This window comes from Temnothorax longispinosus, chromosome 6, assembly GCF_030848805.1.
Source record: "Temnothorax longispinosus isolate EJ_2023e chromosome 6, Tlon_JGU_v1, whole genome shotgun sequence".
In the NCBI taxonomy this organism is placed as follows: domain Eukaryota; kingdom Metazoa; phylum Arthropoda; class Insecta; order Hymenoptera; family Formicidae; genus Temnothorax; species Temnothorax longispinosus.
The window spans coordinates 16265832-16291365 of record NC_092363.1 but is presented as its reverse complement, the minus strand read 5'-3'; the positions used below and the strand labels follow the sequence as shown (position 1 = coordinate 16291365).

Below are 25534 nucleotides of genomic sequence, written 5' to 3'. Positions count from 1 at the left end.
AGGTGGTGCGCTGCGCAGCGGATCGATATGGGACATGGGACCACAACTGGCTCGCCACTCGACAGGGCGAATCAGAAACTTGGACACTTGGGATTTTTTAGACTAAAGATGTAGAAAAAAGAGTGTCAGGAGTGTCAGGATGAAAAAAGAAATAAACCACTTGGATTTACATTTCCAAAGATGCATTAAGCGATTAGACTTATGATCGGCTCAGATTTCTAATTCTGAGAGACATTTGATTTGTATATCAAAAGTAATTTTTTAATCAAGATGATGATAATATTGCGCAAGTAGCGTAATTGATAGGTCTTTCTTTTTTTGGTTTTTGGTAGTGATAACACACAGAGAGGCACTTGATTTTTCAATTTGGATTGGTGGCTATTGCATTTCTCGTTGATGTGACACGCATAATTTTGAATTATCCTATACAAAGTCAAGGCTTGCCATTTGCCATGAGGATGCACGTCGCGTCGGCGTCGTTTGTGCGAACATCTACTTCTGACTACACAAGATAAAATTTCAATCCACTGCAATTAGGACAAAAATGTTCAGTTTGTATTTAAAGCTCATATATATATATTCCACTAATTGTAAGTGTATGATAACAATTCTAAAGATACTCCATGTCCATAAACAAGTTTGTCCAAAAACGACCCGTTTTTAATGCGAAACTTGACTCGCGGCGGGAAAGGTGGGAAAGATTTCTAAAACATATTGAAAAGACTGTTTCGTTAAGAAAAAAGGTCGATTCGAGAGGAGCTTGAAAGTTAAAGAATATAGTTGAGTAAATATACCTATAAGTGTTACAACGTAATATTGATATAATATTCCTTATATATACTTGAAGATGTAGAGTGCAGCGAGTAAATGATATTTTTTTCACCCCCAAGAGTCCCTAATCTTGTCCCGCATCAGGGTATGGGAAAAAGCGCGAGAGGTGGCTGGTCCGCTGGTGGTGATGGGCTCGGTGGGGTCGTAGGTCGTAGGGAATGTATAGACGCGGTAGACGTCCGGATTCTGGCGGGGGTTTGCCCCTCCGAGTCGACCGAGCGGGTCGAGCCGACGGGATCGGTCGGTCGGTCGGTCGGTCGGTGTCGGCCGATTAATCGAAAGTCCGACACTCCGACAGTCAGACTGCCGCGGACCGTCAAGCCGTCGCGTCGGGCCGCTGCGACCTGCGACGCCGGCGTTGAGCGAAGCGTCCATTTTCCGCGAGGAGGTAGGCCGCAGGCGTCATCGTTGTTATCACACTCGTCATTGTTGTCGTTATCGTTCTCGAATGGAATAAAGTGCGAAATGTGATCAAGACACGCCGCGTTCGAGCGTGTCGCGAATCTGTGCAATCGATAGTGCGTATAATTGATTGTTAATTAATTACACGATTATATTGATCTACCTTGAATTCGATTAATAAGTGAGTGAGTAAATATTGAAATTATCTGACACCGCGATAGATTTGATTAAGATATACAGTGAGAGACATTATCATACCAAACAAAATAAAATGGTTGTACCGTTAACTTCTCTTTCGTTTTCCAAATTGCTTGCTGTTCGAGGATCTAATTTATTTAGACTTTAGGCCGTTGCAAAATCCACAAGACGCAATGCGCCGTGACAGCGTGACCCTGCGGCGGCTACGGGTTCAAACGCATTTCAAGAGCGATGCTGCTTTGACGCTTTCGCGTCAGTTAATCTTTCCACGATCCAATTATTCAATTATCGTCTAAAGCAATTGACGATAATTAACATAACGTCAGAGGAACGCACAAGGAATCGAAAGCATCCCAATCTCGCCGTTGGTTCGCGTAACCAAAGTCGTCTATGCTCACAATCGGATTAATCAATACCCATTGCTAGTATCATATTTGGAGTTGTTATGAGAAATGTGGAAATGTGCGCCACGCGACGCGACGCGAGGATACGCATTGCATATACGACTCACCACTTGCGATTGCTAATTGCTTACGGTTGCGGTTACCAATTAAATTGCTTAATAAATGTGGAAATCGTTTTGGTGCCCAAATCTTTAGACTTGTTCTTGAAATTGATCAATCGTCGCGTAATCGGATCGCGCGATTAAATCAATAAACCACCTTTCGAAAATCTAGATTTACCAAAATAACGAAGATAGTTTTTTCCGCGATAATAAAAGTAAATAAATTAAAATATAACAATCAATTTCGGAAAGCTGGATATTTTATAAATAAAAATTAGGAAATAAATCTCTGATTGCGATTCATTCTTCCACGATTTTTAGAGAGTAAACGAACTTGATGACTACGATGCAACAGTTTTCATTTAGATATTATAAAATTTACTATGACAAGTTTTTTATTTTATTTATATTAATTTTAAATTTTACTTATAGCCAGTGAAAATGATTTTGAGTTAACGTAGACTGTGTGTGGGCATGTAACGTATACATACGTTAATCCGTTCTTTCGTCATGCATAAAAAGTAATACGAGTCATGTATATATACGTATTCGTATGTACATACATACGTCACTTTTCGGAGCGTCACTTTTGACATTTTCTCTGATCGAGATATCTTGATCGACTCACGCGTCACGCGTGCGACAAATTTGTCATTAAGATTCCTCAACGTATCATAAAATGAGATACCGCTTGCAGATATAGTAATGTAAAGTTGATATTACCAAGCTAACGAATCCAAAATGACGTAGATAAGAAAATAGTCAAAATAGAGCGAATGCCGATTGCCGACACCTGACCTGAAATGAGTGCGCGATGACCGCGACAGAAATCGAACGCGCACACTTTCTATATGCTGCAGCTGAGCTGTAAGCCCGGTAGGCGGTTAAGCGAAAGTGTAACGGCTAACGGCACTTGGAGTAAGGCATACATTCATCAGGTTTCAAGTTTCAAGCGATATCGCTTTTAAGGTCGTTTATCGAACAGTGAATGTGATGGGTCACGTCATTCGTAAGTCGTCATTCGACTTATTGTTAGTAAGAAAGAATTAACAATCGTCTTAAACGTCACTAAACAGCACTATGCATTAGACACTAACAAATCTAACGATAAGGATTAGAAGAGGTGGAGACAGAGGCTGACCGGCTGAAGGAGTCAATCGCTTTCAATATCCATTTCCAAATTAAATAACTTTGATCTTACAATAATACTATAAATCTTAAATACCTATATGCCCTGCTTTTATGTATCTTATACATGAAGATAAATACTAATAAAATAGTTTCTTCTCTTATTTTTTATATCTTGTCTTGTCTTATCTCTTTATTTATCTTTTTCATACATTTATATTTATATTTATACGGAAGAACATATATAAAACATATAAAATATAAAGACGGTTTTGCGAAAGATTTTCGTTTCTCTAAATCTTTTCGTCATTTTGTTTTTTACTTGTTCGCTTTTGGCGGCTCCGATTGAACTCTCATTAGTCATTGCCCTCTTAATGGCTGACCCGTCCCATTGATCCCGTCGATCTCTCGACTATTGAATCTATTGATCGACGACTCGAGATTGAATTTAAATCTTTCTCTCTCCAGCGACGAGCAACAACAACGAGGATTCCTTCTTTTCGTATGTATGATCGATAATCTTTTGCTGTTTACACGATGCGCGCATTCTCTATTCCCAATCTATCTCTCGAGTGAGGGAAAATTATGACAGTCAAGTGATAAGACATCGCCAAGGTTGTTGGCGAACAATTCTCGTTGTTGCGTCCATTTGTCCATTACCTGTTATCGCTTAATCACCAACGAACGATACAACGGTAGTCCGATAGCCGGCTAAAAATATTTGTCGTGAATCACGCTGTGGAACATAATACAATTGTAACGAGACTTTTGTTTTTGTTCTTTTCAACTTTTCACTCAACCATTAAGCATTTACATTTAGATTTAGAAAGACCAAACAACGACATTTATTCTCTTTTTCAGAACCAGATAAATTAAAATATTCATAGAATTAAATATTAATAAGATGAGAGAATGAAAATGTTAATAATATATAAGTAAGGAATGAAGAGAGAATAATCTTCAATCCTTGAAAGCAAACTCGATTACTCGATTACAGAAGCAAAAGCTCCGCGCCTCCATGTACAGATAAAACTTGTGCGAATTCGCCAATACGATAACTTGCGTGACATTAGACATTATCCATAGACATGTTATCGGTCGATGTCGAATCGAGTTTTCTATTTTGCAGCTATACCGTATCCTGTCATGGCACCTGTCCCTGATTGCGAGATTTAATCTATCGAATGTTCTTCTTGCAACTTAATCTTTAATCTCGACAAGAAATAAAAGAAAAAAAGATGTATACGTAACTCTTATTACTCTTATTACTCTTATTACACACAAAACGTATTATTTTAATTAATCTCATTGTCTCAGTGCAACAAAGATTTAACTTGAAATCTTCTCCGCTATCTCAAAGACATGGTGCCGCGCGCCAGAGATCAGAAGCTAGACGCATCCTAACTAGGGTATGCGCCTAGCTTCTGATCTCTCGGAACGAGAGACTGCTTTATACTCTTTATAGACACAGACAGATAGCAACTAGCATGTAGGAAATACCACGACTTTATTAGTGGTATGTCAATAAAGAAATTGTTACCAAGTTCTCTCGATGGCGAGAGACCTTGAAAAGAGCGTGCCGCTCGAAAGCTCTCAACTTTGATCTCGATCGAATAGTTGGAGGTACGTCTCCGCGGACTCCGAGGCCAACTCCGAGGACGACAACCCCAATGCTTGTGGTGCAAATGGCTGGACCAGCCAAACGTTGCAATGGAAAGAGGTGATGAAGAAAGCGCGTGACCTCGAGACCGATGGCCGAGTAGGCCTGACAGAATTGGATAGAAGGTTGCGGATCTTTTGGAAGCGAAAACGGACGGACGCAGCGCACGCTAGGTAGACAGGCGAGTAGACGAGTAGACGAGTAGACGACGACCGACGGGCGACCGGCGACGACGACGACGTGGAGGAACATTACGGCTTACGGCTGCCAGTGCCGTGTAGCGTGGCTGGGAGAACCCAGGGTATATGTACGGCGTATTAATAGCCAAGTATAGAGCAGTGGTGGGGCCGCGGTTGCTCGCGGGTGAAAATAGAAAAGAATGTTTTTGGAATCCAATTGGACTTGGTTGGCAGAACGATGGGGCAATATGGCCGACTTGGCCGAGCGGGTGGACGATCTGATATGCAGTTTCGACTCGACTGGTGAAACGACCATGGATACCCTGTCGATGCTGATATTCGGCTGGATGTTGTTCGGTTTGGTGGTGTTGTGCGTTGGCAAATACGTGTACAATCGTTTTGTGCTAAACGAGCTCACCGCCACCACTGCTGCTGCCGCCGCCGCCGCCGCCGCCGTCGCCTCATCATCATTGTCGTCATCGTCGTCGTCGTCGTCGTCGTCGCTGCAGCTCGGCAAGGATGGTCATGCCCGTCACGATGAGAGTGTCGTGACGACGGGTGCCGCTGGTACCATCATTGGAAAACTGTTCGACAAGTCGAAATCGGTGTCACCGTCCTCGTCATCGCTCGCAAGGGCTGGTACCGGTGGTGCAGGTGGCGGCGGTGGTACCGTTAGTGTCGGTGGTGGTGGTGGTGGTGGTGGCGGCGGCGGCGGTGCCGTTAGCGCTACTGGTGGTGGTAGTGGTGGTGGTGGTGGTGGTGGTGGTGGTGGCGGTGGTGGTGGTGCCGGTGCCAGTGCCGGTATGGTAGCAGGTGCGAGATCACCATCACCGGGAGGCTACGTGCCGCCCACGCCGCCGATCAGGAAACGTCTGACCCGGAAGACCTCCGGTGCCCTCATCAGCCCGTCTCGAAGTTCTCGAGCTCTGCATCTCCCGACCGCGACTGGCGCGGATGCCGAGGCCGTGCGTTGGGTCAACGAACTGATCGTGTGGCTTCATCACGACCTCGTCATCCTCAACGAGCTCTTGGCCACTTGGGTAGTTTCTCTCAACGATTTCACCGCTGGCTCTACCGACGAGGTGAGAAAGAGAAAGGGAGAACGGAGAACGTTGCAGATTCTCATCGTTTTAAGCTTTAAGCGATTTAAACTCTTTCATTCGTCACACCGCCATAAAGTGTAGTATGGCACAAATTTTCTAAAATTTAATTCCAAAACTAACGAGTTTTAAGATGTTAAATCTTGAATCACAAGGAGCGGAAGCTGGCAATTTTTTTAAATTAATAATTGCGACGATTATGCTCGTTTCCAATTCTATAGAATATATTCAACTCGATCATGTAAAACATTTACACACGACCGCGACGTGTTCCATGAAATTCACATGAAACATGGAACTTTGCACGATTCGTCATTCTCGCGATAAGGCGAGATACACGAAAAGAGAAAAGGGGATTCGACTGTCGAGTGTCGATACGCAAACTGGTGTCTGCGTGCATATATGCATCATATATGCGATGGACTCTCGAATAGGTCGAACGCTCGGGCGCGGGCGGAGCACAAGATACGTCTGATGTTCCATCTTATTATTAGGTATACACATACATATGTATATGACGCCAAGTTGTAACAAAGTTGAAAGTTTTACCGTTTTCATTCTCCTTTCAATTATAATAGTACATGCGACATCTTGACAAAATTGATCGTATTCAATTCTTCCACGTTTGACAATCGATCAATCAATTAGAATTAGACTATCTAATATATGTGCTTTGTCAAATTAGGTATGGGCCGGGTGCTTTTCTACATTTTGCTACTATCTCAAGATTCGAGATAAGAAATTGTAAGCGTTATTGAATCGCAAAAATTTGGCGTATTCTCAATTATTTCATTCACATTAATTGAGTCACCTATAATCGCATCTATTCGCTTTGCGAATAATTACGATTAAACATTATGAACATTATGAACTTTTGTTATCTTTACTTCAAGATCAGTCGTTTTTTCAACATTAACGCTTACTGTCGATTAAAGTAAATTAACGAATTAAATGTATAAATAAACTAAAAGTAATTAAAAGCTGTCGTTAAGTGCCAACACGAGTGCCAAATGCCAAAATTCCATGTTCTAACACGTGGTCTCTATAAATTACGGCAAAGTATCGTAATTAATATACTCGCGTATCTTGCGTTAGAACCGGTAACCGGTCGCGCGTGATTCTTCCCTTTTCTTGCAGAGACGCGATAGTCGCGATACCGAATAGCTCGCGTTGTCATTTACATGGATCAAGGTAAACGTTACATGTTACGTCAAAGGTCAGTAAGTAATATACATATAGAAAAGCGTTACGGTTCGGCGCTGTCCTTGCCAGTTGCCAGTTGCCACGTGTAGCGTGACGTAGCCCGCGGCGCCACGGCGATGGCATCATTTCGCTGGAATAACTTTAATTTCTTTGAGCGTCAAAGCCAATTATTCCAGCTTGGCTTAATTAACGTTCGTCGTACGTACATAACGATATAACTTGGAATTTTTTAAGATATAACATAATGCACACATCATAAAATCATAATGTACAGATTTTGATAAAAGAAATTATCATTTAAGAAGAAAGAATTAAAATAGTTGAATGACCAAAGCTATAGGGTAACGAATAATATAATTTTGACAAAAACGACGATATTTTATGATGCGGTTATTATGGTGAAATTGAATTAATTGAATTAATCTTCCTGGATGAATCTTCTGGAGTCAACGAGGGTGAAATGGGTGAAATGTATGCAATTTAATTAATAACTAAATATGATGTGTAATAATTATAATTGATTAATATTTTATGTATACGATTAATATGTCTAAAAGATAGCTTATTTGATCCAGAATAAATAACGGCCGTATAATGGTATATCGCGTTATATATATATGTATGTATAAATTTAACAATTAATACAACGCCAACGGACGGATTATTCCTAGTTCTTAATTATTCTGCATATGCAAACAATTAAGTAATATCGTACGACGTACGATTTACGATTGCGTCTCGGATAAAAAAGACGGCAACGAGATAATTATCACGCGTATTATAAAGAGCGTGACGCAGATGTTTTTCCGGTGTGTCGCAATTAGACATTTATATGTTTCAGCACGGAGTCGGCGTCGAATTTGTTCGCGTACTTCCAGAGACTTATCCGCCAACCTTGTCAAATATTTTCTGCGAATGCGATTCGAAGGACGATGTGGTACGTAGACGTCCCGTTCTAACCTCTCACTAACCTTTCGTACTTGGACGTTCGTCAAGATACCAATTTTCTTTTAATTTCATCACTCTCTCTCTCTCTCTCTCAACTTTTAAATTTGACAGAATCAAGGATCAAGGATCAACGTTTTTATTGAACAAAAGCTATAATATAAAGAATCTTATATATCGTATATTCGTATATAACCATTTTTGTTTTCTGAAGCTTCAGTGTTTTAGATCAATTATTAAATATTTAGATTTTAGATGTTAGATTAGTAATTTAATATTTAGATATTTTAGATTATAGGTAATTAGCGATTAATCACTAAGAGCCGGTTATGTGTCTTTGTTTTTCTTTCAAATTAAAGAATGATAGACACATGGTGGAAGGATAATAGATTGCAACAACCAGCCCTAAAGATTAAGAATCAACTTCTTCTCTCGTATGTTTAGACTATCACATGCGACTGCGAGGCTACTCCAGCTTTGCAACTGAAAGCATTTCGGCAACGAGGGGATAAGGTGGAGGTTAATCACTATCGGGTCAATGTCAATCGTTTCCGCGCTCGCCTCAACGTCGTCTGCATCACCGAGAAGCTGCTGATCGATTTGAAATGCGACGGCTGGCCAGAGGTGCGTGCTGTGCGTGCAACATTGTTATCGGCATCGGCAAATTTCCTGTGATGCTGTGATGCAACACGCGGAAACTTCCGTCCCGTCATTGTGCAATCACAGCTATTTGCTACTTACTCGTTCTGGATCACGACAATACATCGTGTTTATATACATATACGTATATAGTCTTCAAGTCTTCGTCGTCTTGTAGATATATCGATAGACCAATAGACATAGAGAAGAAGAACGACAAATATTTTTTATCAATTTTGTAGTATTTTATCTGACGAAAAGTAAATAGTTGCGGTAGGGGAAACACATTTAATGAAACAATATTATCTACTATTCTCCCCGTATCATAGGTGAAGATCTCTCTGGCAGCGGTGGGCACAATAAAGAAAGACTTGGATGAAAGCCAGTTGCAAGAAGTGGTGTCGGAAATTGTGGTGGGTGCCTTGCGAGGCATCAACGTTCACCTCAATCTTTCTCAATATCCCACGTGTCCTCGATTATGGAGAGAGCCGCCTCCTCAGCCAGGCTTCTCATATCCTATACATTACGACGGTGTAGTAAGTTATTGACATATTAAAGCGATTGATATTTGTCGATGAGATTAATCAACTACGTGCAAGTATTTATTTATTTGTAAGTGTGTGCGTGTGTAAAATTTTCTCGCCACTTCCTTCAACAAGATTTATATTGCGCTACAAGATTTATAGTAGAGTTTTGAAAATATATAATTTACCTTTCTCAGAAATATGATTATTGTTGATAGTATAACGCTTCACTTTAAAATTATCACGTGCTATTATCATCACACGCTCTCACTATGACGACTTTGCTCGCAGAACGCCTCGAATTCGATGGTTCCGCAGCCACCGCATCAACGCCTTCAAGGACATACCGCACCCTCGTCAGCACCAATACAATATATGCCTGGCGAGAGACGTTTGCTCGTGAAGGTTGTGAGGGCTATCGACCTCGGTGGTCAGCAAGGAGCCGTGGAGCCTTACTGCGTCGTGGAGTTGGATGAACCCCCGCAAAAGAATCAAACCTCTATAAAGAGAGATACCAAAAATCCGCTATGGGATGAAGCGTTTTTATTGTAATTGTCCAAATGGAAAATTTATGTGGTTGCGCGATTAAAGCGGCTATATATAAGCTTCAATATATATTTGCAGCGACATAAGCCACAACACGAGCGAGGTGTTATTAGAGGTGTTCGATCGTGTCAACAAAAGTCAACGATTCTTGGGGCTAGGAATCGTAGGTGTCGAGGAACTCCTCGCAAATCCGAGCCAGCGGCAGATCATACCTCTTCAGGCACGACCATACGAGGAAGATGACATTACAGGCACTCTCACGGTGGAGGTAATCTCGTTCTTATTAATTTTTTATCTACTTGATATCTCAAACACGGTATTCCCGGAATAAAATATTTCTCTAATAAAATATTTTCAAGGAAAAAATTGAGATATTTTTCAATAAATGTGAAAACTGAAAAGATCATTTTTCTTCTGTTAAATGTTTAATACATCTATCAAATTTTCACGACGTACTTCAGATATTCGAAATGTCTTAACAAATAAATTATACTTTTAATATATAATAGTTTATTGACTAGTACGTGTTGATTTGTTAGTTTCGTGCTGTTAAGTCGTTTATATGTTTCAGTTTCTGTTCATCGAGGGTGCGGAAGTGCCACAAATTGGGACCAAGCCTTATAAAGTCAAGGAGACGATAAAGCCAGTCTCGCCGACCCGTTCCTACAGCCAAACAAATGTCATCAGCAGCAATAGTCTGAACTACAACAACGGTAACAGTACACTTATCTTGTACGACTCTGCCGCACAGTCGGAAGGGGGTAATTACCGATTACTTATCAGGCGTTGAAGTGTGTCTACATCCGATTGACTTTTTCTTTCATTAGTATATTAGTGACTTCTTGACCTGTCCTTGTATAAAGGCAACCCTCTGTTTCTCATCACTAGAACCGGTTTGAACCCCTTAGTATGTAACGCATTTGTTTAAATTATGCATCGTTCATCGCACGTCGAAACCGTTTCTCCGATTCGCTCCGGATATAGTTGGCATGAGAACAATTAAATTCTCATGTGCCATGGATAAAGCCCTCAAGCGTCACCCGAATGCAACCAAAAATTATTTATTTAAGCAAGAATTAATTAAATATACAGATTAAATATACAGAGTGTCCAAAGTTTCATATACACACTATACATGTTTTAGTCTGCCTCCATTATTTTCTAACCCTCAAGTCGTTTATATTTCCACGACTAATGATATGTCATTTTTATTGAGAAAAGTTAATAAAAATTCAAAAATTCCCTCAAATTTCTCCAGATAGGAATCTGGAATATAAAACATTCTGTTCAAGTTAGATAAATAGATAATAATGTTTTGGCATTTAAAATGATCAACGCTTTTATAGGGATAGAGAGAGAGAGAGAGGGAGTCGTAAATTTTATCAAATAGATTACGTTTTTCACGAAATTTGATTAGAAAAATATTTTTGCAGACTACTTAACGAATGGCAACGTTGTGGATTCACCATATAAAAGCGGGCAAACAAATGGTAACAAGGGGACGTTGATCGTACACAGTCAGCAAAGGGTAAGCTTGTGAAACAATTAAAAGTACTTTTTATTGCACGAATATTAATGTAACACTTGTGTGAAATAAAGTTACGAATAACTAAAAAAGTTATAGGTGAATTTGTATGAAAACGAGTAGAAGTTTAAAGTTTCTGAATGAGATTTCGCAGAATAATTTGCATATATACATATATATGTACATAAAATAAAAAATTTTTCAATTTTTCAAAAATTATTTGCTTTAATAAAATTACTGTTCATCTCTGACAAATATAATCTTTACGATTATTGTGATTTATACTAAAGCATGATTTTTATTTGATTTTTCTTGCAGCAACCGGAGCGACAGATTGTAAAGGTAAGAAACACATGTTGATTGTTTGCATTTTGTGTGATCGGAATAATCGTTTTTCGCTCATAATACGAAAAAATAAATAAACCTCAGGGATAGTTCTTTCAACGTGATGCAACTTAAGACAGACATCTGGTACGCGCTGAAGCAAAGATTGAGAAGCAAATTTGAAGCGTTTGTCATTCGTTCAAAGTGTTGTTATTCAGAATTGCATTTCAATTTATTTTAACATCAAGTATCTTTTTTCTGTTTCATGAAAGTATTAACGTGGTTGAGTGCTGTGTATTTACTAATGTGTAACAGGTCACTCTGATGGAGAATGGAAACTGGCAAGAGATATTCCCGGAGGCAAGTGAATTTGTAATACCGTTCTCGTCTTGATAAACGAAATTTCATGATGGGGGGTTGGCGGGGAACGGGAGGTGGGGAGGGCACAACAAGAAATCAATCTTGCACCTTGTATAATTTTTTAATACGATCTCTTTGCAGCACGGAGCAAAAGATGTCAATGCTATTTCGGGACCAGAAACCACGCCTAATTCCTCCAATTCAGAAGGTAAGACTGTTGTAGCGTTGAAATCCCAACCCAAAAAAATTAAACTAAAATTATAAATTATAATTTTAAAATTAGACAATTTCATCTCCGCTTATAATATTGTATCCATATCACGTATTCATCATTTATTCTTGCCATAATTTATGAAATGTAATAAACAACATTTATTTTACACAGAGAGAGGAAGAACACGAAGAAAACGACGCGATTTCTTTGGTACCATAAAGAAGCGACTGAGTCGATCCAAGACAAGAAGTAGATCAGTGGGTCCTGAAGGAGAGATCAATCATGAAGATGCTCATTCGAGATCCATATCCGCCGACAGAGCTCGCGATCCTGGCTCTGGTAAGGTTTTAGTACCGCGTTTCAGTACTCTTCAGTGTACTGTTTTTTGTAAATTAAATTAATTGTGTCACGTCTGTAGCGACATATAGTTTTTAATGATCGCGTGTTTCATATATCTATTACATGTGTACTTAAGAAATGCAATTTGCTTGATTGCAATTGACATAAATCCGTATATACAAGAGATCTATTGATCAGATTACTAGTTTATCACATTAACTTTAAGATTTTAGTCATTTCTCGATTGTATCGAATTGTATTGGATTGTATTGTATGTATACTCATTTATATGCACACTCTCTGTCTTGCTCACATGTGTGTAACTCTCACGGTACTCGACTTTGGTAAGTATCTTATTGTTAGCAAGAAAGAACGTAGTGCGGAAACTTTGTTTTTAAATAGGCAAAGTCGATAATATAAACGATGAGCGTTAATAAATTTGAAAGAAAATTGCGTTATTTCTAGATCTCAATTTATGGATTCAGTAAAATTAATTATAATAATTTAAACTCGAAAAAATCCGATTATTTATCTTCTCAACAATTGATCGTTACAATTCGTCACAATTCGTTACAGACGTCTTGTACTTAACTACGATAAAATGTATGTATATATACTTATACGATACGGTAATATAGGTTTTTTTGTATCAGTTGTGCTTAACTTATTAGTATATAATGTATTCGTTCTTGCGCTTCAAGTTACTTTTTCGTTCTTTTATCTGCATTAGAAAACGTTAGCGTATATTTAATACGACGTGTTTCTCTTTTTAGCTCATTTATCGGTACCAGAACAATCGAGACGATCGAGTTTGAGCGAAGCCTCGGGTATAAGCGGAACATCCACGAGAACGTACGTCAACGAAGCTTCCACGCTCGTTCTTGAGACTCTGGAGAACGGTATTAAGAAGTAAGTCACTCCCTCTTCTCTCTCTTTTTGTATTTTTAGAAGGAGACGTGATATCTTTACACACCATTTTATGTTGTGTCGTTCCTCTTGCTATAATTTTAGACACTACCTCGTACCACTTTCCCTCGCGCAGAAAAGTAAATGGAGGAAAAAGGGGACAAAGTTGCACATATTTAACGATCATACGTTTATCGCCAAACACATGGCGGGGTGAGTTTTATATGTATATACATTATTATCGTGCCGATAAGACAATATTATCAATATGACCATTGGCAATGTGGTTATCATTGATCAATAATAAACTTTACAATAGTGCGTTTAAATATTTTCCAACAGAGTAATAATATCGATAACGATCGATATACGAAATACACGTGCTCGATTTACATTGTTTTTAGAGGAACAGTTTGCGAGGTGTGTAAAAGAACCCTCGCACGAAGGCTCGGTAAGCAAGGCTACGAATGCAGAGACTGTCAGATGAAGTGTCACAAACATTGTCATGTGAAAGTCGACACGACGTGTCCCACATCCACTATCCAAAGCATCGAGTTGTGAGTATCCTAAACAATACCTTAACAATATCGTTTTAAAATTAAGCTAAATATTCCCAAGTTCTAATGAAAACTGTAGTCTCATTACATTTGCAATTAAAATCTCAAAAGATTTTCAAGCTCGTTATTACGAATATGGTCATATTTATTGTTTAATCTTACGAACCATGCCCTAATACAACTTTTCTCGCGTAAGGTCCTTACTGCCAGTACTGAGCGAATAGGATAGGTAAGACTCTCGGAGTTTAGAAATGAGTGCATTTTTGCTAATAGTATCGCGCATGAAAAAGTGCCTGTCCCTAATAGATTGACCGATACACCTCACGTGTTCAATAATCTGCTTGTGAAAATGCATAATTCTCTGCTTGTTCCTATTCTTTAGTCGAGTTTTTCGATTTGCATATTCTAGTCGCATATTACCGAGATTAATTGAAAAGTACCTTTTTGAAGACGTTATTGTCGATGAAGCACGATGAATGCATTGTATATATGTGGTATATACGTATATATTAGTATAATAATTATTTATATATATATATATATATATATATATATATATATATATATAATTTGTGTGTCTACTTTTCTTATCTGATTCAGAATTCGAAGGGCAATCTTACCCATTAATATTTATGATTTTTAGGATGTGCGTCAAGATTCCGCCACTCGAACGAAAGCCTTCTATGCTTCTGTGTTCGCGATAACTGTGTTCGCGGACACGAGTGTTACACGCGCGATTACATTTTGGACATGCGACTTATTTTTTAACATAGACAAAATAAGACAACGATGATTGTAATCCATTTCTAAAAGTTTCATGCCTTTCACATTTTAGTTCTTCCATTTCCGAGACGAGGAGATAATTTAAGCTACGTATATTCTGCAACGTCAATATTCTGCAAATACATCAGTTGTTTTACACAAAAAGATGGAACGTTTACATTCACACGAACGGAATTAGATCTTAATGCAAAGAAAGTTTGAATTGAACTTAATTTAATTAGGACATGTCCTACAATTTATTATCTTGTAAAATTATTATTTTGTAAAAAGTAAGTAAATTACAAACGTGTTAAGAGAAGATAAGTATTTATTCTGCAAAATTAAAATTCTCTTATATCTTTAGAGTACAAGAGTCAAATTTTGCAGAATTAATTACCATTTCTACTGTGCTTTAATTCAGTGATCTTTTGCATTGATCGTCACGTCTTCTATACGTAATAGTAATGAAGCCGATCTCGAAATCAGATTTTGAAAAACACGCCATCGTATCTAATACGCATAAAACTTACGAAACACCTTCGTCATCTCTTTCTCTCTCTCTCTCTCTCTTGATCATCATATATAAAAGCGTATTCTGCAAACAATGGATGAATTGAAACTCTTGTTTGCAGGATGCGCGTCATGCGGCGGTATGTGGCGTGTAAAATCATCATATATAAAAGCGTATTCTGCAAACAATGGATGAATTGAAACTCTTGTTTGCAGGATGCGCGTCATGCGGCGGTATGTGGCGTGTAAAATTTACCAATGACTGCGTAAAATAATTAATAAAATAACGATATTAATGATAAACAGTAAAAATATAATCACGATAACAATCCTTCTGATAGTAATAACTATGAGAATAATATTAGTCGTAATAACAGTAGCGGAAACGGTATAGCGAAAAATGGCAAAAATGCATCAGGTTATTACAGTCAACTCTTCTACATTTGTTTAACTTTCACTTACATTTAGCACAAACATTTTTTATCCGTATCTGTATAATTTTGCCTTCATGCAAAAACGCGTGTTTACGCGATTTACGCATTATCAGAAAACGACGAGGCTGTATTATTTTGAATTATCGCGTTCACGCGACGATGAAAGTCAAGTCATCTTAATAAAAATTCTATCGAATGTACATAGATAAATGCGAATACATTGCAGATCCAAGTACATATTTGAATACATAAGTAAGAGTCTATGGTGTAATTTAACGAGTGGTGTTAGAAATTTTTCTCTCCAAGAAATATATCCAACACCAGCTTACGGTATAACAACGATATATATTTTTTACACATTTATTCATATAAGAAAAGGTAAAGCTAGCCAACTCTTTTAAAATATTTTAAGAATATATCAAGATTTACTCGATTATTAATAACACATTATTTGCAATCTATTGTAAATAATATTCAAATTCTTTCCATTTTAATGCATTTTTAAAAATTATTAATATAATTGCAAGATGTGAGGAAACCTGGGTAATTGGACGCGAAAAATATATATGGTAAATCCATATGTATAAACAATACATATGTATATAAATCTTTAGAGTCTCAACAATTTTCTATTACTTATATACAAATTAAGAGAAAAAAATAACGTAAGACGCACCAGAAAAACATTAAATTACTATGATGAGTTATATGCTTAGATTTATATATCTCTCTATAACGAACATCGTCGGAGTACAAAATGCAATCAAAATGCAAACAGAATTAAATCAACGTGAAGCTTAAGCACTTTAACGATATATCGATATACATATATTATATAGCGATGTATTTACACATAGAAATGTAATGTTATTGTTAGAAACTAATTTTTGGCAAAAAGTTTAACGATGAAAGCAAACATGAATTATTTCCCTTATTGTATTTTTGTATTAACATTCTAAACAATGTACACGCAGCGTCGCAATTTCACTGACAATGTTCTGTGTAATCACAACTAATTGCTAGCAAACCCCACTGACGAGTTTCGTAGTCAGGGAACGAATGGTGCTAAATAGAAAGCGGCAATTATACAAATGCGATCATATCGCGTCGATCGTTAATTTGTTAATCTCCAATACGCATACGCATACGCATACAACATCATACAACGCATACATATTATATATATATAAGCTTCAACGATTGTGCCTATAATGATGTTGTTGTATTATAATAATAATAATAATAATAATAATAATAATAATAATGTTATACACTCTTTTCAGAAACACAATAGAAAATCTATTTATGGACGATATTTCCATTTGTTCCGCAAAAGCTTCTGATTCTCAATCCAACATCGATCGTATCTTTCTGTTCATGTGTACAAAGCTGGATTTAGAATTTTAGACGAAGCGAGGAAGCGAGAATGGACAAACACAAATGAGCGACTTTAATATGAGGTGAGCGAATGGTCAATATCGCTGCGCCGCGCTGTTCATCTCCGTCAAAGTATATGTTGTGCTCATTCACGTTTGTTCGTGCTCGTCCACTCGATCCGGATCCGCGGTTTAACATGATGTAAAGAAATTATGACGATGTTGATTATTATGCATTGCCGATTTATAATAATAATAATACAATTATAATTATATATAATATATATATATATATAATGTTACTATTAATAAATTACAATGGATGACGATAAGACGATAATTGTATAATTTAATGTTACAGAAAGTAATATATTGTAATTCTATAACGTTACATCTCTATATTCAATCCTTTTCCATTTGTTTCACTCGACTCCTTTGAAACTCAGTTCAAGCAGAATTAAAATAACTCTTTCAATAATCGACTTTGGATGCTACGGTCAGAATAAAATTAATATTATACGTATTTCGTATTTTGTGAGAATGCTTTGAAATGCCTTTATAAAGATTCGACAATTGCATAAATTTCGTTACATAAAAGGACACATCTTGTAGACTTGTAATCTCACATGACGTACGTATGCATGAACCGAGCATGAACCGATTTTTTGTCCTTAATCGAAATGTGCAAGCAATTCTCGCGTTGAAAATAAAATTTTCCAAAACTCCAGAACTGTTTATCGCACCGAAATTTTAAATTGATAATCGTAAGACCACAAGAGAAAGTTAAATTAGTTGCTATAAAATGAAGTAATATAAATGAATAATATTACTGGGGATAATTTTCCACCAAAGTAAAGAAAAATCTTGGTATCGTCCGACCTCAAGTAAATTAATCAATATAGAGAAATGATTAAAGAAACTCGATTAAATTACATTGTAATTTTTTAATCGTTATGAGACAAAGTTGCCCCTGGCGCAATATATATAATCCTGTTTTTACTCGCGTTAGTGGTAATCTGTTGCAAAAAGGCTATTATGTGTTATGTTATTACGTTATGAATCTGATTATGTAAGGGTCGGGTGTAGGAAGAGAGCGAGAGAGGGCGAGAGAGAGAGAGAGAGAGAGGGGGGGGGAGAGTAACCACAACTCGAATAATTACTTCATTCATGGTATTCAATGAACGTTTCTCAAGACTAATTGGCATATGCGGCACACAATGCTAATTGGAGAAAATTGGTTGAAAATTACGCGTCTTATAGATCTACGCCGAATCCTTCAGCCAAATCCTCGGTTTCCTCTGATGTGATGACAAATTTAATGTAAAAAGCGTTACAAAAGTAGTGCTCTCGTAGCTGTCTAGGTCTAGACTGACTCTAAACCAAAAGTGGACAGAATTCGTGAATTGTATAATCCTCTTTTAAGATATAAAATGAATAAAATGTGAGTAAAATGTTATGTGTATACATAAACATCACACAAATATGTATGTACGTGTAAAATTTAATTTAGATGTTACGTTGTGTCTATTACATACATATAATAAATAAACTTTTAGAAGAATTAAAATAAGCTTAAAAAATTACTAATTTAAGACATTTTTCTCATGAACGTCACATATGTTAGTTGTTATTTTGTTAATGTAAAAGAAAGAAAACACTCGTTTACGCTAACTTGAAACCTCCGAGACTTTTGTTACGTGTGCTAATATACATATATACATATAACAGATACTAAAACCAATGTCACACGCATCGGCAGGGAGATATACTGAGCGTTACGTAACAAAGCGGCGTGTTTTAATAACTGGCTTTTATAATAAAGCAACGACCCGAGTATCCAATTAACGACAAAGCATTGTTTCGTTATTGCGACTTAGAGCCGTGCAGAAGAGAACTTTGATGGCGACCGACGAAATCTATTAACGAGAGTTTGCACGCAAACACAAAAGTTTTACGTTAAAAATGCAATATTATGCAATAGGACGGATTTTATGTAAGTCACAAAAATATATGAATCCTCGGTTAACTTATACATATCATTATATAACAATAAATTTTATGAGAAGTATTAGAACGATAAATACATCATAAACATGTTTCTAATAAATTATTAATATTATCAAATATTATTTAATACATCAATTGTTATGAATTATTTTAAAACAAAACGCATAACTTAAGTACATATGTTTATCTCATTCTTATAATTATAAATAGGTAAATTATATAAATACATGGTCGGTTCTATTATGTTTGCGTTTTGTTACGTGTTGTTTTAATTAATCCATATTACGCATAATTGTGCAGGTAACACATGCTATTTCTGAAACATAAACACCCTTTATGTAATTTCACGTCATCGCTATTGAAAGCTCTCGAATCAAGAAGATTTGAGACGTATATAAACAATACGTACATTACGTTATCATACTATTACATCGACATAACGTAATAGCCACAAGGGCTATTTGTGGCTTTATTTGTGAAAATCGTGAAATACGTTTTATGCATATCGATGTAATAATTTTCCAATTTTCAAAATAATTGCCGACAATTAGAGCGCTGCAACAACTGTAAATAATATTGCCAGAAGAGAGAATCAATCGACGATTTACGAGGCACATAGCGAAAAGAGATAGTTTATGTTTAATGTTTAATTAATATAATAAAATTAAGATAGAAAATATTAAATATTGCGCACTCTTTAATTTGTTTAAAAATATATAATATCTAAATAAAAGATATTTTGTTCAGACAAAAATATTTAAATTAATTTAAAAGAAAACGTCTCACGCATATGTATCTCTCTCGTGTAAACTTGCTAAAATCGAATAGAAATATGTCAGATTTATTTGTCAAAATCAAGTTGATTTTCACTGACAATGTATTTTATATATTGACAAGTTTAAATGTAATCGCGAAAGATCGGACATATATATCTCGATCACTACGATGTCACGTGTTAATTATCGCTAATCGTTACCGTCCTTTTTTAAATTGTCGACGCAGAGTCTTCGATTCGAAGACTAAACCAAGACTTTTATCGGTGGCGGTGTCTCGTTTCCATTATCGCTGTGCAGCTCGATGCACATTGCAGCTTCCTACAACCCCCTCGCGATATCCTCGGTCGCGGTCGCACACGTACTCTCACGTGGACGGCGGGGCATGCGCGTGTCCCCGTGTTCAGCTGCGAGGGTATAAAAGATCGCGTGTCGAGCGCATCGGGCTCAGTTTAATCTCGTGAGAGCAAAACGTAAATTGAGAGCAAATCGTCCTGACGAGGAGAAGAAACGATCGAGCGATCGATTGATCGGAAGAAAAAGATAAATACAGCGGAGTAATAAATATAGTCTGGGGTTGCCAAAAGACCCAAAAGTATCGCGGAGTAACAGGTGGCCATTTCCGTGTATGAAAGTTGGACAGACAACTGGGATCCACTTTCGGTCCACGCGCGGCAAGTACGCGCGCGGCGCAACGGCAGCACCCGCTACATAAATCCGCGTGGATATATACATCTAGAATCTACATACATCCACAATATCCGAAAGGACGAATCTATGCAACGGTTCACGTAATAGACACGTAATAGTGTTACCCGGCCGCTACGGTATCCATCTTCGTTCTTTGGATATCTCGTTGCGTTACCGTTGTAGAACCGTGTGATTTCAAGTGTCACGAGTTCAAATGTCAAATGATATGGAGGAGTCCACGCAGCTGACCGTGGATGATTTGAACAATCACCGACAGCATCATCATCGATATCATCATCATCATCATCATCATCATCACCATCATCACCATCATCATCATCATCGAGGTAGAACGCCGGTGATGGATGAGATTGGTGACGACGAGTGCAGCACTGACAGTGGCTGCAGCAGCGGTGGCAGTACCGGAAGCGGAGAACATCTGTCGCGGCGCGGCAGCGGTGAACGATTGTGCAGATCCAGCAGGTCTCCGAGAACACATTGCTATCCGGAGCGGCTACGAGGACGACCGACGCGATCGCAAGAGCGGCTTAGCACTAGCGTGCAAAGATCGTCGGAGCGCACCTGGAGCCCTCCCAAGGACGTCAGGAGTCTACCTCGTGGTGGTGTTTCGCCCTTGTCGTACTCCTCCAGTCCTTCGGATGCGCATAGCAGCAGCGACAGCGACTCTCTCAAGAGGTCCTCCACCGCGGAAACTCTACGACGGGCCTTTCAGAATCTCAAGTTCACCTCATCCAAGTGGGATAGCAACAAGGAGAAGAAGCACGCGAAGAAGAGCCCGAAGAGGATCTTGCGTAGTCCGGTGCCCTACATATATGTCCGAGGACCATCCGGTCTACCCACTCAAAGGATTCCCCGAAATTCCGCTTTTCAACAGCAAATGATACAACCCTCCTCCTGCCAGGATCCGATCGATCTCTATCGATAGATATCTACACGACACCTCGTAAATGGGCGAATTTAATGGTGGAGTGAGTTTTATCACCAATTTCGATCGCTGCGCAGGACCAAGATACTAGGACTGAAGAAACTAAAAAGTTAAGGATAAAATCGAAAAGGCATGCACGATCGAACATCGTCTTTTGATCGTCGTGCTCGCGATATAACTACGAACATAACTCGTTACGTCCCGTCACGTCGTCGTTGTTGTGACGTCTTTGCCAGATAAAAAATTACAAATTCCAAAGGGAATTACGCGATATCCGTAATTTCTGGGCTCTTCCTGCATTCCTTCCCCCTTTTTCTCACGTTCCTCCGTTTCCTCGTCGTTCATTCGACCGCGATTACATTTCACGTGCGACTTACTCACTATACCGTAATATATCGGCGTAACTTCTCGAGTCGAAGCAGGCGAATGCCTACTTCCCTTTTAAGTAGTATAAGTCAAGCGTATAACGCCGACTCAACGCGAGTTATTAGGCTCGGCGATGAGCTCAGCGAGACGAGCGATGAGAAAAGAAATAAAAAAACAATTAACATAAAGAGAGATTACACGTTAAACTACCGTATCTCTTGATATATACGCCACGATTGTAATGGTTGCATATACGATCTTCGCGATACTGGATAATATGCAAAAATTATTTGCATATTATTGAATTACGAAAGTGAACGACAAAAGGACGTACGGTCGATCTTGTTGATTATTTTCTGAATTATTAATCTTGAATTGAGATATCCAATGTATATCAAGAGAATAAGATAAACTTTCGTGTATTCAGGATTGTCTGCACAATAGTTTCTAATACTTTTGCAACACCGATTTTATTAAAGAGACTTTGCCGCAGAGTGTTTAAAGCCAAAAAACACACTCTCTCTCTCTCTCTCTCTCTCTCTCTCTCTCTCTCTCTCTCTCTCTCCCTCTCGTCACGATATGTGTTGTGTACCTACATGTAGAACTATAATACAGCCACTCAACTCTCAATTAGATATTTTTCTCTGACTATCTGACTAATGTTCTCTGATTAAGCGTACGCGAGATGTTTAGAATGTACGAACGTGCAGACTGATAAATTTAATGTACAATATTAATGTGTATTATAATTCATATTGTCACTCATCAGTTATGCAAGATTTTATTAAACACATCATTATCTCTATATTGTAATTTCCACTAACAAGAATTTAATTATTTAATAGAAATTACTCTCTTTAATGAGAGACGAGAAATTACGATGTGTAATAATAATAATAACAATAACAATAATAATGTCGCAAAAAGGTTAAATTAAACTACTCGATATGCTGGAAAATGCAATTTTCGAATGCATTCAAACGACGCATACATGCCTCCAAGGTATCAAAGTAACTTTATAGCGAGGGCTACGAATACATCTGATTGTGAGAGAAAAAGTCGAACAAACGATAAATTAATATAATTATTTCTCGTTTATACTTATGCTGTTCCTTCATTCATCATTGTTGATCATAATGAAAATGATATACTTTTATCATACTTTTCATCGGCACTATAAAGAGTCGCGATTTCTTAATCGCGCGATAAAAGTCAATTACGTATATCTATATCGGCGCGTAAAATTTATAGTATATCTCAAAATTATTTTAGATCCAAAATAAGGATATTGTCCTTAATAACTTGTACTATGATAATTGTATTATTATAATTGTGAATTATTATGTATAAGAAAAGCAAATCACTCGTGTAAGAATATTGTTTATATCAGCGCTATGGCAGTAAATAATTCGCTGACGCATCGAATATCTTGACATAAAAAAAATGTACACGCCTAATAATTGCTGGCAGCGATTTATCATCAGATACCAAAAAACACATGTACCGTTCCGAAAACATTGAATTGAAGTCTGGCCGAAATATCGAAGAATCTTTAAAGATTGTAAGATTCTTTTGATAAACTTTAGTTTTCTTGAAAACTTGTTTTTATTTAAAAAAAAAAATGAACAAGATAGAGAATAGAAAGTTTTAAATTTTATATTTTTTGCAATTCTATAATTAAAAAAAAACTTTTTTATTATAAATATTTTTCCACTAACTTCGTTGTTCAACGTACGGCTGATATCTTATTATAGTATACTTTCCCCCACTTTAGGCTGCTTTATTTCTGTACCCGTAATTTTCCTCTTTTTCGTCACTTATACCCGTGCGCGTCTCTGCGATATCCATCATTGCATACGATTGTTTCTTTCCGCGTTGATCGTTACGTAAACGGCGAAAAGCTTAATCAGGTTAACTGACAGTACGTAATCGCACGACATGTAATTATTATTGTTTATGGAAGAAAAAAACGTACAGCAAGTGTACGTTGAGGGAATCCTTCACAACTGGCAAAGACTGATTAATCACAAAAAGTCGAAAAATGTAATATAAAATATGGGGGGAAAAACGAACTAAAATGTGATTAGCAAAAATGTATGACTCATAAAATACAAAAGCGATTGGGACAAAAACACACACACACACACACACACACACACACCCACACACACACATATCTTGAGAAATCTTCCTCAAACTCATTTATAAAGAATGTTTGTGCGATTCATCTCTAGTGCCTTGAAGGTACTCCTAAGCGTGTCTGCACGATTAGATGTTATCAATAAGCGAAAATGCGAGAGAACAAAATATACATGCGTAAATATGATGATGTAAGCGCGTGGAATAATCGCCGTGTTGCAACAAGAAAGATGGGATGAAGATCCGTTACACTCAGGACTGAATGTTTTGTATTGTTTTATCTATATCGACCTTTACGTTTCAAATAAACGTTTTTCATTCTAAAATCTTTTTTCCCTTTCTTCTACCTTCTACCAAATCATAACGTAACGTAAAACCATAAAAAATGTACGAACAATGATATCATTAGAAATAAATTGGCAGAATAGTAGTAGTAAAAATAATAATTCAAATGACAAATTTCGCAAACCAAACGGTACAGTTTTTATATTTGGAGAAACGATGCTTGGAATCATACATTTTGTTCACGTTATTTATACTATATTTTATAACAGCATAAAGCTTCGTAGAATCCAAGAAAATCTAAATGCATGAACATTATTTCTCGCACGATTTCAATATCATTTTTATTAAAATAATTCGCGACCGGTTCTTTATATTCGTATCCTAGACAGAGGATCGTCTTAAGAACACGTGGTGCACGTTAAAAGCAGAAGTCAATCGAAGCTTTTGCCAAGCACGCCTGGTCAATTTCTGAAAGTTGCGGTATAAGTAAAGCCGACTTCAGACTAACAATAAGCAAACGAGCGCAAACAAATACTCTTTTCAACGAGTACGAACGGCGAGACGCCGCGGCGCATCGCGTCGCGTCGACGAAACGTATGCATCAACCCGTATGCATTAGCGACCGTATATAATGGTACCGAAAATCTCGTTTAACATACCATTTACTAGACACGACCGAAATTTTCACGTCGGATAATTTGGCGTAATTGCAGGTCAATAGCGGCCGTAATCACCGTCGAGACAATAAGTCTATAAAATAATTTGTTTTAGAACTAATCATTCTTTTGTAGTCAGTTTTATATCCGAGATCCCGTTTTCAAGAAAATTAGTTTGAAAAAATTTGGAAAAATTTATAATTTTGAAAATAATCTACGTTTCTATATAGTTACAAAAGTAATATGTATAATCATATACCATTTTTAAAATATATTAAGCTGAGTTTTATCTTTCTTAATTATCTAATGAATTAAATCTTACATATTTTTATATAAATCTAGAATTATATAAATATAGGAAAATGAGAAGAGGAAGGGAGAGAGGCATCACGCATAATAATCCATGGTTATATAAATAATCTTATAATATCCGATAATTTTTTAAGTTTATTTCAGCTTGACCATCTTGATTTCAACTTTGCCAAGTCAAAATTATCCGATGTCC

At 37.3% G+C, this 25534-nt stretch overlaps 3 protein-coding genes across 13 annotated transcripts in view; 2 read left to right on the top strand and 1 right to left on the bottom strand.

Annotated features, from left to right (window-relative positions):
- The window catches only part of Ash1 (uncharacterized), a 44432-nt gene extending 38997 nt beyond the window's left edge, over window positions 1-5435 (bottom strand). Inside the window, exon 1 of the mRNA XM_071780984.1 lies at window positions 5322-5435. The gene's annotated coding sequence lies outside the window, so the exon portion shown is untranslated. The remainder of the gene's footprint in view (window positions 1-5321) is intronic.
- On the top strand, window positions 806-17558 carry LOC139814601 (uncharacterized). Of its 11 annotated transcripts, none has more exons than XM_071780989.1 (17): window positions 806-1219; window positions 4682-5985; window positions 8048-8143; window positions 8596-8775; window positions 9120-9326; window positions 9606-9862; window positions 9939-10128; window positions 10432-10621; window positions 11294-11388; window positions 11704-11727; window positions 12025-12069; window positions 12211-12277; window positions 12455-12622; window positions 13396-13531; window positions 13634-13741; window positions 13933-14085; window positions 14729-17558. In XM_071780989.1, exons 2-17 carry the CDS (start codon window positions 5104-5106, stop codon window positions 14787-14789), a joined length of 2859 nt encoding a protein of 952 aa, XP_071637090.1. In that variant the 5' UTR covers window positions 806-1219; window positions 4682-5103; the 3' UTR covers window positions 14790-17558. The 11 variants fall into 11 exon arrangements, with proteins under 11 accessions (XP_071637090.1, XP_071637095.1, XP_071637091.1 ...); XM_071780994.1 differs by having other exon boundaries at window positions 1214-1349; XM_071780990.1 differs by lacking the exon at window positions 806-1219 and adding an exon at window positions 1226-1414.
- Window positions 17559-17714: 156 nt separating this feature from the next.
- Window positions 17715-24414, top strand: LOC139814604 (uncharacterized). Its single transcript, XM_071781005.1, has one exon. The coding sequence runs from the start codon at window positions 20852-20854 to the stop codon at window positions 21581-21583; it is 732 nt and encodes a 243-aa protein (XP_071637106.1). The 5' UTR covers window positions 17715-20851; the 3' UTR covers window positions 21584-24414.
- The last annotated feature ends 1120 nt before the right edge of the window (window positions 24415-25534 follow it).

What these genes read in the sequence shown, in the direction of transcription:
- LOC139814601 (XM_071780989.1), top strand. Translation starts at nt 5,104, where the DNA reads ATGTTTTTGGAATCCAATTGGACTTGGTTGGCAGAACGATGGGGCAAT. An exon ending in TGGGATGAAGCGTTTTTATT is followed by an intron (nt 9,863 to 9,938) that starts GTAATTGTCCAA and finishes ATATATTTGCAG; the next exon opens with CGACATAAGCCACAACACGA. An exon ending in GGCAAGAGATATTCCCGGAG is followed by an intron (nt 12,070 to 12,210) that starts GCAAGTGAATTT and finishes ATCTCTTTGCAG; the next exon opens with CACGGAGCAAAAGATGTCAA.
- LOC139814604 (XM_071781005.1), top strand. Translation starts at nt 20,852, where the DNA reads ATGTCAAATGATATGGAGGAGTCCACGCAGCTGACCGTGGATGATTTG.